Source organism: Dipodomys ordii, unplaced genomic scaffold, assembly GCF_000151885.1.
Source record: "Dipodomys ordii isolate 6190 unplaced genomic scaffold, Dord_2.0 Scaffold22, whole genome shotgun sequence".
Classification (NCBI taxonomy): domain Eukaryota; kingdom Metazoa; phylum Chordata; class Mammalia; order Rodentia; family Heteromyidae; genus Dipodomys; species Dipodomys ordii.
In genome coordinates this window covers 5,833,052-5,845,877 of record NW_012267238.1, presented here as the reverse complement: position 1 = coordinate 5,845,877, position 12,826 = coordinate 5,833,052, and the positions used below count along the sequence as shown (strand labels likewise).

At 41.4% G+C, this 12,826-nt stretch overlaps 1 protein-coding gene across 1 annotated transcript in view; it reads right to left on the bottom strand.

The window, feature by feature from the left end:
* The window catches only part of Acer3 (alkaline ceramidase 3), a 108,198-nt gene extending 98,405 nt beyond the window's left edge, over positions 1-9,793 (bottom strand). Inside the window, exon 1 of the mRNA XM_013013893.1 lies at positions 9,646-9,793. Coding sequence (XP_012869347.1) covers positions 9,646-9,748 — 103 coding nt within the window. The 5' untranslated portion in view covers positions 9,749-9,793. The remainder of the gene's footprint in view (positions 1-9,645) is intronic.
* Positions 9,794-12,826: the final 3,033 nt, after the last annotated feature.

The window sequence follows — 12,826 nt, the reverse complement described above, 5'->3', positions numbered from 1 at the left end:
TAGATTACATTTTGAAACTTATTAGCATCTTTATGGGACTTATTTGGCCTCTCTCCAGTTAAACAACACATTTTTTTTTTAATTTTATTTTATTTTATTTGTGAACAAACTGTACAGAGGGGTTACAATTGCATGGGCAGGATAATGCGTACATTTCTTACCAAGCATTGCAGCCTCCTCCTTTGTTTACCCTTCCCATCCCTTCCCGGCCTCCCCCCCCTCACCCTTATTTCTTAAGAAATACACTACATGACTCTTCTTATAAAATGATCGTTTTCAAGTTTTCCTTTTTTTCCCCCAGTTTTCTAGTGTTAATTGGAGATAAAAGTCTCACAGACTTTCCTGCCTGGGCTGGTTTAAAACATAACCCCCAGATCTCAGCCTCCCAAGTAGCTAGGATTATAGATGTGAGCCACTGGTACCCAGCTGCTACTTCCATTTCTTTTGATTAGTATTAGTATGGTTGATGTTTATTCATCCCTTTAATTTTTGATACATATATTTTTTGTGGTTCTTGTTTTGTTTTTGATTTTTTTGTCAGTCATGGGGCTTGAACTCTGGGCCTGGGTGCTGTCCCTCAGCTCTTCAGCTCAAGTCAAGCATTCTACTGCTTGAGCTTCAGCGCCACTTCCGATTTTCTAGTGGTTTATTGGAGAAAAGAATCTCATGGACTTTCCTGCCTGGGCTGGCTTTGAACCGTGATCCTCAGATCTCAGGCCTCCTGAGTAGCTAGGATTACAGGCGTGAGCCACTGGCGCCCGGCTGTTGTTTTGGTTTTGTTTTGATTTTTTTGTTGTTTCTTTAGTTTTGTTTTTTGAGACTGGGGCTTGCTGTGTAGTCCAGGCTAGCACTGACTTCCTGCCTTAACCTCTGTAGTGTTGAAATATAGACAGGTCCACCACATCAGCTTCTATCTGTGTATTTTTATCTAAAGTAACTTCCAATAATATATATATAGAGATAGATGGCTTTAGTCTAAAAAAAAGTTTTCCTTTAAGTATAGTTGATTCCCCTGCTGTTAGAGCACAGGAGACTCAACATCTAACCTGGTTACAAAGTTAGAATACTAAGCACCTACCCCTGGGTCCAGAACTAATTGTTCTGAACTTGTATTCCTTTAAAACAAATATAACATCTACACCTCACAGGGAAAAAAAGACGTGAAGGTGCTTTGTGAGTATAAATCCTTGCTTTTCCAACTGTTTATAGTCTCTAGACCAGCAGTACTCGTCTAATAGTTTGTAAGAAACAGAGACTCTGAGACTACATTCTGGCCTAAATCAGAAGTATTTTCACAAGATCTCCCAAGAAATTCACATGCAAATTAAAATCTGAAGAGCACCGTTTAAAGTATTCTCTGTGTATTAAGTATCTTCACCATAATAAGGGCATTCATGAGAAACTCATTTTGTTTTGTGAAAGTTTTGTGATTTGGTGAACTCATTAGCAGTATGATATTAACAACTCATAACTAATTTGCAGCAGAAAGTTAGACAGATCAATTCACTTCTCAGTATCTTTTTCCTTATTTTTAAATTAAACCACTAATTCCCAACCTTAAGCCACTGGACACACTAGGGTTTGAAAAGTTTTAATGGGGGAAGGAAGGACAGTATGGTAATTACGCACACAGTTTTGGAACTGAATGGTTCTGGAGTTACTTTGGCTCAGCCACTTAATAATGTGTGATCTTTGGCAAGTTAATGTTCCTAAATGTCAGTATCTTTCATTGTAAAGTGAGACTGTAATCTTGCCTACTGCAGAAATTAAGGAGTATTGTATATGATGAGAAATAAGTGTAGAGCTCTGTATTTTTTAGGGAGACAAATAGTTTACAACTTGATTGAGATGGGAGTTACACAGGTGTATGTATATATCTCCCAGAGTTTTTCAAAACATATATTTAGATGAATTATAAGCAAATTATAAACCAAAGGTAATTTTAAAACTGAAAGAGAAAAAAGAGAGTTGGACTACATGAATTCAAAACTTCATCTTATCACTGGCAATGTAGAAAACCTTGAATAAGTTATTTAAGCCCTCTCTACCATAGACTTCTAAATCTATATACATGAGGACCAAAAAGTAAAATAACTTAAGAGAGTTATAACAAGTATAACAAGCATTCTTACCTTAGAATACACTTAGAAGCATTGCATGTTAAGTCTCCATGACTATTATATAGTTATAATTTCTATTAGCTACTTTCAATATTTAAAAATCATATGTACTCACAAGAAGAATGCAATGAAAACATGATGCTGTTTTCTCTGAACTAGAATTATATCACTTTCCTTAAGTAATGACTGACTATCATAAGGATCAAGAGTATGGTAACAATGTCTAGCTCTCATCTAATTGACAATAAAATGTACCTTTGACTAATTAAAACAAGCACAAAGTATATTAAAATTATAATTTAAGATAAATTGCAATTTATAAAAGTCACTACAAGTTCAGGAAGTCTATAAGACTCCTCCTTTAGATGAAAAAGATCAAAATAGTTGATATATTACCACATGACCCATCAATTATATTTTTGACACTTAAAAATATACTGGTGGGGCTGGGAAGTTGGCTCAGTAGTGGAATGCTTGCCTTGCATGGATGAAGCCCTGGGTTTGATTCCTCAGCACCACATAAGCAGAAAAAGCTGGAAATGGCACTATGGTTCAAGTGGTAGAGCGCTAGCCTTGAGCTAATGAGCTGAGGGACAGTGCCCAGACCCAGAGTTCAGGCCCCACAACTGACAAAAAAAAAAAAACCATATTCAGAGAAGCCCTGTGAATAAATACCCATGCATTAGAAACAATAGAAGAAAGGATAAAGAAAATGTGATATATACATATACTAAAATATTATACAGCCTTAAAAAAAGAAATACATGCTACAACATAAAAGAACCTTGAGGACAATAAGCTGGGTGAAATATAACAGTCACAAGAAGATAAGTGGTACATGATTTCTCTTATATGAGGTACCTATGATAGGTCATAGGTACCTCATAGGAACAGAATGCAAAAGAACGGTTGCCATTTCCAAGGAATGAATGGAAGGAGAAATTGTGTAAAGTTTCAATTTTATAAGATATAGTTCTATACTACTGAATGATAAACATACTAAAAAATGGATAAGGTGATAAACTTTGTATTTCTTAGGTATATTTTCCAACAATTACAATATAATTAGTTTATACAGTAGTTCTTGCAGTACTAACACTGGAAAGCTTTTATAAGTCCGTTTGCATTTTCTGCTTTTTAAAAAGTGCTATGTTCTTGCATTCTAATATAACCAGTGTGTGTTCCTTTGACTTGGATATATTAAGCCTCAATCTTTTTTTTTTGGTCACGGGACTTGAACTCTGGGGCCTGGGCGCTGTCCCTAGCCCTTCAGCTCAAGACAAGTGCTCTACCACTTGAGCCACAGCACTTCTCGTTTTCTGGTGGTTAACTGGAGATAGTCTCATAGACTTTTCTGCCCTGGCTGGCTTTGAACCTCAATTCTCAGATCTCCGTCTCCTGACTAGCTAGGATTACAGGCATGAGCCACTGGCACCCAGCAAGCCTCAATCTTTTTGAATTTGGTTTTTATTTGACCTTCATTCTTCAGCTGACAAATAAAAGTATAATACTTTTGAACTGTAAAGTAAAAGTACAATATTTCTGAACTGTAAGTATTAAAATTTTAAATTAAACACTGTAAAAGTAACTATATAGTACTTTTGAAGTATAAAATAAAAATACAGTACTTTTGAATTATAAATTAAGTATTGAGATTCCAATTAAAACTGTGCTGTCTTCCAAAAATCCTCAAGGAAGAGATTACTTTCCCTAAAATAACAGAGATGTCACCTCTGCCAGCATACCTAGGCTCAGGTCCAAAAGAAGTGTGATGTGTGCTCATATACTTGACTGAAGCTACCAATAGGAAATACAGGGCCTGAGAATAGGAAAAGAAAGGCAGCAAAACACCACACACAGGGCTGGGAAGGTGGCTCAGTGGTAGAGCGCTTGCCTTGCATGCCTGAGGCCCTGGGTTCGATTCCTCAGCACCACCTAAACAAAAAGAAAAAAGCTGGAAGTGGCGCTGTGGCTCAAGTGGTAAAGCACTAGCCTTGAGCTAAAGAGCTGAGGAACAGCGCCCAGGCCCAGAGTTCAGGCCCCACGACCGGACCCAAAAAAAAAAAACAAAAAAACCACCACACACAGCCAACAGCCAGATGTTCTCTGTGGCACATGGATAGCAGGGACAGCTGGTTCAAGCCTCTGTAATCTGTGCATCAGTGCAAGGAAAGAAACACTTCTCTCCTTACCTAAGTGAGTCCTGTAATAAAGGGATAAAAACTGAGGGCTGTCTACCTTACTTCTTTCTGTTCCTATGAAGAGGATGAAGAAGATCAACAGATCCATGAGAAAAGAATACCTAATTTGAATTGCCCCAGCCAAAGGACAAAAAAGTAGATGGTTATACTATAAGCTGCCATTCATTCTCACCATCCATGAAAGTTTTACCAACTAAGTTACCTCCTCAGACTGAGGTAACCCCTTAAAAAGCCATAATTAGGAAATCTCAATATTTTTTAGCTGCTGGGCATTGGTGTCTTACACTAGTGATCCTAGCTACTCAAGAACCTGAGATATGAGGATCTCAGTTTAAATGGAGTCCAGGAATGAAACTCCATGAGACTCTTATTTCCCAATTAATCATCAAAAAGCTGGAAGCAGAGCTGTGACTCAAGTGGTACATTCTACTTCAGGTTTTCTAGTAGTTAGTTGCTTTTAACCAGGATCCTTAGATCTCAGCCTCCTGAGCAGCTAGGATTTCAGGTTTCAGCCAGCAGCGCCTGGCCACAGAATTTTTTTTTTTTTTTGACAGTTGTGAGGCTTGAACTCTGGGCCTAGGGGCTGTCCCTCAGCTCTTCAGCTTAACACAAGTACTCTATCATTTGAGCCACAGCACCACTTCCAGTTTTTCTGGAGATAAGAGTCTTACAGACTTTTCTGCCTGGGTTGGCTTTAAACCTCAATCCTCAGATTTCAGCCTTGTGAGTAGATAGGATTACAGGCATGGACCACCAGCGCCTAGTATGGCCACAGATTTTAATTGCCAGAGTTTAGTTAAATAAGCCAATTTCCTAACCACAAAATTAAAATCTTAGTTACTATTGTATATTAACTAATTGAACACAGTACAAACTTTGTTGCTAGTTTTTCAATCCATAAATCATAACATAAATAATAAAAGAATATCACAATCTGTGACCGACTAAGTCACTTTTTCAAAATCGGTTGCTTTCAAAGTCACTATGTATTTATCTGTTATTCAATTCCTGTACAAACAGCAAAGTGTATAACTATCTCGTAGTAATAAACTTACATGATATCTTATGAAAATGAGCAATAAAAAGAAGGAAGTGCCAACAACTATGAAAGGAAAGCAGAGAAAAAGAAAGTGTAAGACTGGATGTGAAATTCTAATAAATGTAAATCGTTACTGAAGAAATAGGTAATCTTATAAATGTTGACACTACATTTAAGGGACTCTAGATAAGCAGTTTCAGGAACAAACAAGGCAAACTCATCAACACAAATAACACCATAGCTCTGGTGAAAGGATAAAGATGTTCCAGAAATGATACTAGAAAAAATAATAACAAAAAAAAATTCTAATTAGACAAACCTTGAGGAGGCATTTCACAATATTTAAAGTAAAAAAAAATTAAGCTGGTTCCAATTCCAAAAGGATTCATCAAAGCATACAAAACACACTTGTTTTATGTCCTGTGAGAATAAGAACACTGTTAAAACTGCTCCCTTGGGCAGTACTGAGGATTGAACTCAGGGTCTAGTACTTGCTAGGCAGGTGCTCTTCCGCTTGAGTTATCCCTCCAACCCCTTTTTGTGTTTTTGTTTTGTTTTGAGGTAAGGTCTCACTTGATGACCCACCCAGCCCAGGCTATGATCCTCCTACTTATTTTCTGCATGTTTCTGGGGATGACAGGCCACTGCACCCAATGGCTGAGATGGAGTCACTCAAACTTCGTTTTGCCTAGGCTGAACACACACCTCCATCTCTGGATCTCTGCCTCCCAAGTAGTGAGGATTACTACTGGTTTGAGCACCACAATCAGCTCAAACTACTTCACTTTATTTTACAAAGAAATAAAATATTTAACTTTTGCTGTTTTTAATATTTTAAATTACTATGGGCTAAATACTAGTTTTACTTTTTTCACTTTCCTTATATATTTATAAGCAACTGTAAGAGTTACAATTAACAAAAAAATTTTAAGGCCATAGAACAATTGTAACTTTCCCTATTGAATATAAACATTGCTTTGCAGGGTTTTACCGTATCTCATATTCCCACACAAAACAAGGACTATCCATACTTATAACTACTCCCACCGCGAAGGGGCTTATTGTTTCAAAACTAAAGAGAGATCCTCTATCCTTTCCTCTGGTCCTTAAAATCTACTCAAACAAAAAGAACTTGAATTATGTTGGTGGTATTAAAAAGGTAATTTTTCAGGTGCTAAAACTGACGAGTGCCCTTTGTAAATATGCACTCCCTTAACACTCAACATTATTCACATACACACAAAAAAATGTGTGTGTGTGTGTGTGTGTGCATGCGTGTACCCTAATGTTGAAGAACAGCTGAATAGATATCTAAATAATCTGAATAGTTGATCGATTTATTCTGTTATTGTACAGGACTTTATGTCTGTCCTACTCCCTTGAATTCTGGAGCAAAACAATGAATGTGTGATAAAAAGTAATGATGGGAAGGTGATTTATGACAATAGATGTGTTTGTTACTTTTGTGTAGCTACAACCAAAATACCTAAGAACTTAAAAGGTCAAATTATTTATCTGCAGCTCCTGGTTTCAGAGGGTTCAGTACATGGTTATTAGGCTGTATGCACTTGGGCAGAATATCATAGTAGAGAAACTTCAGGTGTACAGGGATCTACTTCTTACAGATAGGTTCCACCTTCTAAAGTCTCTACCCAATCAAAAAAAAAAAAAAATAGCTGGGGACCAAGTAAACACATGAACATGTGGGGACTTTCATAGTCAAACCACAATAAAAAATTTAGTCAGACCTCAACTTGAATTGTATTTTTACACCACACTTAGTGAAACCTCAGATAAGCTAATACTTGTAGATTCAATTTTCTACTCTATGAAATGGGGATTGTAATGCCTACTTCTGGAATTATTGTAATAATCAAGAGATAAAGTATGAAAGGTTTAGCAAATGAACAAATAATGAGCATTTAATTACTATTATTAGTATAATTATCCTTAGTATTGTCATTAATGCTACCAATCATGTAAATATGATAAAACTGCATTTGTCTTTAAACATTTTATTAATCAGCAGAGTTTTTTAAGAGATCAACCACCACTGCTATGACAGATGACACGACATCAACTTCCTCCAGATCATTTCTCCCAAGGTGCATGCACAAGAACTAAAACACATTCACCCATCTTCATCTTGCAACCTCTCTGATTCTTATGTCAAAACCTCCCTAAAGTCTGCTCAGAGTTTCCTCTTCTGAGGACAATGAGAACTAAAACCATTTCCCATTTCTTGGAGCTATTTGCCAAAACACTAGTATCTTCCTCTCTTAGTCCACATGATTCAACTGCCAGTTTTCTCTTTTGATTCCAATCTACAACATTCGTTCTAAACTAAGATTCTTTATTTCTTAGGTAGATGAATAAAGCTGCAAGGGCTCTACAGGCCAACAAAGGCCAGTTTATTCCTTCTAAAAAATGCATGTATTAGTTGACCAAAGTCTGCTTTAACACTTTCAGCAACAAAGTCCTCTTATCCCAAGTCAACATGACAATATCATTGGTTAGAAAGTTTTTCCTTGGGGACTAGGAAGGTAGCTCAGTGGTAGAGCGCTTGCCTTGCATGCTCGAGGCCCTGGGTTCAATTCCTCAGCACCACATAAGCAAAAAGAAAAAAGCCGCAAGTGGCGCTGTGGCTTGAGCTTTGAGCCTTGAGCTGAAGAGCTGAGGGACAGTGCCCAGGCCCAGAGTTCAGGCCCCACCACCGGACCCAAAAAAAAAAAAAGAAAGTTTTTCCTTATCTTGAAGCAAAATTTATCCTGTGCCTTTTAATTTCTTCCCCTGTGCCTTATAATTTCCTCCACTTTGCCTCTAATTCTAGAGTCCAGAGAAATTGAGAAAGTTACTCTTGACAATACCCAATATTTGAAGCCAATTATTGAAAAACCCCTGAAGTAAGAGAAGAAGAAAAGTTACTCAGTTCCAGCTAAGAGAACATGGATTTAAGTTTTCTCCCTCTCCATCATAATTCTACTGACCAGATGTAATCTTGTCAAAGTGACCTAACCACAAAGTGGTAAAATGCTTACTTTGCCAACAACATCTGGGCTGCCCAGTAATGTGACCCTTTTACCCATATTTCTCATTATGAAAAAAATATATATTAAGTTAATCTACTAATTCAGGAAAAATGACAGCCCAAGTCATTCTCTCAAAGGGATGATACTAAGGCCCCGAACACTGCAGACAGAGTTCTGTAGGATAATCTGGCATGAAGCTACTGTCTCTTTGCTACAAAGCCCAAACTCCTATGCTCTCAAAAAGGGTTCGAAGAGGTTGCCTTAAGTCTTCAGGACTTTGGGAGTTTTGCCTAAGAGATTTTCAAAGAAAGCAAGAACAGCCAAAGAATAGTCTGTACCTTGCCCAGCAGAAGGTACCTGGCAAACAGGATCAAACATTGTGATCTCAAAAACCGACAAAGGTAAAAAGATAGAAAAAGAAAGTGGCAGGTTTCTCCTAGCCCAGCAGGAATTATCTTTCGGGGACACAGAGACAAAGAGACAAATAGATCAACAAAGTGTGTCAAGGCAGGGCAGGGCAGGCAGGCAAGGGTCCTGGATCCTCAAAAGGGGCACTCGGTGTGGCAGCAGTAACCCCGGATGATCTGAGGAAGTGTGATAACGCAGAGTGCAGCAGTGACTAGGAAGCGCGGCTCCTGCAAGGGAAATGCAGGTGACATGGGAGGAATCACGCTTGGAGAGCATCTGGCTTTCTGGGTCTTGAAGATAGGAAGTGGAGTGACTTCGGCTACCGGCAAACGGTAGAACTGTGCCCGGCAGGTGACCGCGGAGGGCTAAGGGCACCGAGAAAGAGAAAGGGAAAGGGCGGCGTTCCCGCACACTCGCGGGAGATGGAGCTCGGAAGTGTCCCCTCTGGCTGAGGAGGAGCTGGCCCCAGCCGAGCAGGTGCCCGGGGCCCTGGATGCAGCGGGCAGGGACCTCCCGGGCCCCGCCGTCCTCCGAGTGCCCCCCCACAGCCCCCCCACCACCACTCAGGTGCGAATTCCCATTCCCAGACCCAAGGAGGTCCGGCAGGGGCTCCCCGCTTCCCTCCGGCCACCCATCCGAAGCCCACTCCTCCGCAGCCGGCGCAGGCCACCCCTAACAGTCCCCTTTAGACACACGGGGCTCCCCGTCGGTTCCCCAGGGACCTGGGGCCCCGGCCGGGCCTGGTGCCTCCCCTCGCGGCCAGGTTCGCCTTCTCCACACGGCGTCTCCCCTCAGACCGGCGTCCTCGCTCCCCGGCGCCCTCGCTCCCCGCCGCAGGCCACACTCACAGAATTCGGCGATGAACCGGGTCACAACGTAGTTCTCCTCGCACCAGTCCAGCGTGGAAGTCGGGGGACCCCAGTAACCCTCGAGGTCCACGACCGGAGCCATCGCGCCGCCGCCCTGCGTTCTGCCGGCCGCGCTCCGCTTGGCCACTCCGGGGCCGAGTCCCGTCCTGCGCGCGCGCTCCCGCCCTCCCCCCCCCGCAGGGGGCGTGACCTAGCGCCGTCACCGAGCTTGCCCGGAGGGAGGCCACGCCCATCAAGCGGCCCTGAGGCCACGCCCATCGCGCTGCCCAGCCGCCAAGAAGCGCTCCCCTTCTTACCCTCGGGCGCGGGGCAGCGGCTCCGCCTTCCCCTCCCCCCGGTGGGCGGGGCGAGGTCGGGATCTGGAGCAAAGTGAAGACCTGGACTGCTGGGCCTGGCCCGCCAAGACACGCCCGTGGTGTTAGTTTAGAGGATCCCCGTACCCCTAGGCTCTTTTCCGTGAGGTTGTGTTTGAGCCTCCATTAAGGGTGTGGGCGGTCTGAGTTAATTGAGGCGGGGGTGGGATGGAGTCTTTCACAAGCCGGAGCTTGATTACACCTGGCCAGGGAGGTGCACTGGAGCGCTGGACACTGGGCTCTGGCCTCAGAGAAACACCGAAACCAGGTCCTGCCATTCCTAGGAAAAACAGATCAAACCTATAGAGAAAACACCAACCTTGGGGACCGAGGGAGAAGGCAACAACTAACCTGCCTAAGCAGTCTCCGGAAAAAAAAAAAAAGTGCAGGGTTGGAAGTTTAGGCAGAGTGACATTTTTAAACCACCGATCGCCAGCCCTATGGCTATACCATTTTGTTCAATTCACAGGCATCCTGATGCTACTCTAGTACCTAGCCTTGTGATGCTGGGGGTGGGGGTGGGGGTAAGGTGAATCCTTGAAGACCAACAGAGTGGCCTGGGGGTAGAAGGGGTTGGGGGAAACAACATGGACACAGAAAATGACCACATGATGTAATGTGAAGTGAGCAGGAGACAAGGAAGTGTAAGAAGCTGGAAGAGCCTGTAATCCAGCCTGGCTAGGGGCTTCAGGGAAAGCTGTCTAGAGGAGGGAGCATTTTCTGGTAACATGACCTCCACTAAACCTATAAACTGTGGTTGAGGAGAAATAAACTACCCCAAGAGTACTTTAGTTCTGTTTCATGCGGTTTGGGTACATTAGATTTGCCCATTGGCTGTGGGCATTTTTGCCACAATGTCATATGCAATCCTGAAGACAAAAAAAAAAAAAAAAGCAAAGCAAAATACTTTTGCAAAATCCTATAAGGTTTGCCAGACAGAGTGTCACCTGTCTCAGCTACAAGGGAGGCAGAGATAGGAAAATTGCAGTCTAGGGTTTGCCCTAGGCAAAACTGAAAACCAACCTCAAAAATAAACTAAAATAAAAAGGGCTAAGGTTGCAAAACACCTGCCTAGCAAGTATGAGGCCCTGAGTTCAAACCCCAATACTGCCTCTTCCTTTAGAAAAATAATATAAGGCTTACCCCATACACACAAAGAAAGTCTGGGGTGGGATATTTAAAAGTGTAGGTCCCAGGCAGGTGCCAGTGGCTCACACCTGTAATCCTAGCTACTTAGGAGGCTGAGATTTAAGGATCACAGCTCGAAGCTAGCCTGGGCAAGATAATCCATGAGACTCTCCTCTCCAATTAACCACCAAAAAGTTGGAAGTAGATCAATGGCTCAAGTGGTAGAGGGCAAGTTTGAACAAAGAAGCTAAAGTACAACGCCCAGGCTTCAAGTTTAAGCCCCAGAACCAGCACCAAAAAAGAAAAGGAAAAAAAAGTATGGAGGCAGAGGCAGGAGGATCAAAAGTTTGAGGCCAGCATGGGCAACCTGGTAAAAACTCGTCTAAAAATAAAATTAAATGGCTGGGGATGTAGCTCAGAAGTGAGTATGCCTAGCTTTGTGAAACCATGGGTCTAGTTTCTAGTACTAATGCTGTAAAACAAATAAACCAAAAACCTCCAAAACAAGCCAACAAAACCTCTATATATCTAAGCCTTGCTCTAGCAAAACTGGCCCCAATCCTCATATAACAGCAACAAGGCTAAATCACTGTCAACATTTGCTGTAGGCACACAGTCACCTCATCCTGGGTAAACCTAGTTTTTCTTTCTCCAAGCTGGGGAGGAACCCAGAGCTGAGAGCATGCTGAACTCTCATCACCACTGATTTGCACTTAGGTCCCTTTAAATCATGGTTGTGTTTTTCTAAATACGAATCTGTTGGACCTTTATGGCATACATTTGTAATATTGAATTCATCAGATGAGAAATCTAAGGTTCAGACTTCTTTTAAAATAGATATTTTTTCTTTATGTACAGGAGGAAGTTTTTACAAAGCTTCTTCATCTTTACCTTTGGTTTTCCCAAGTACAAAACCACGTGGAAAGGGTAGAGGGTTCTGAGAAGCCACAATACCCAGTGCCTATTACCACCAGTAAAAGGTGCTTTGCAGGATTTTCATTGTGTGTTTTTGTTTATTTGTTTGAGACAGTCTTACTACATAGCCCAAACTGACCTCAAACTCATAATCTTCCCATCTCAACCTCCTCCTACATGCTGAGATTATCGGTATATACCATTATGCATGGCTTCAACATTTCATTTCTTTAAAGTTTTCATAAAGAAGAAATACAACTAGATAATAAATACATGAAGACATAATTTAAAATCCTTAGCCATAATGAAAATGCAAATCAAAACCACACCAAGATTCCATCTCACTCCAGTTGGAATGGCAGCCATCAATTAACAACAACAAATGCTGCTGAGAATTCTGGGGAAAGGAACCCTCATACAGTTGGTGGGAATGTAAACTAGTGCGACCATTATGGAAATCAGTGTGGAGGTTCCTCAAATGATGAAAAATAGGACTGCCTTATGACTTTGACATACTACCTTTGGTAACACACTATAAAGAAAATAATCAGTATACCAGAAAGAATTTGCATATCTGTTTATTGCAGCACTGTTCACCATAATCAAGTGATAGAATCAGCCAAGGCTCTCAACAACAGATGAATGTATAGAGAATATGTGGTAGCCTGGTATTGGTATCTTATGCTTGTTTTCTGCTCAGAAGGATCTGAGGATTCCAGAGTGGGCAGAAAATACACACAACTCTTATCTCTAACTAGCAAAAA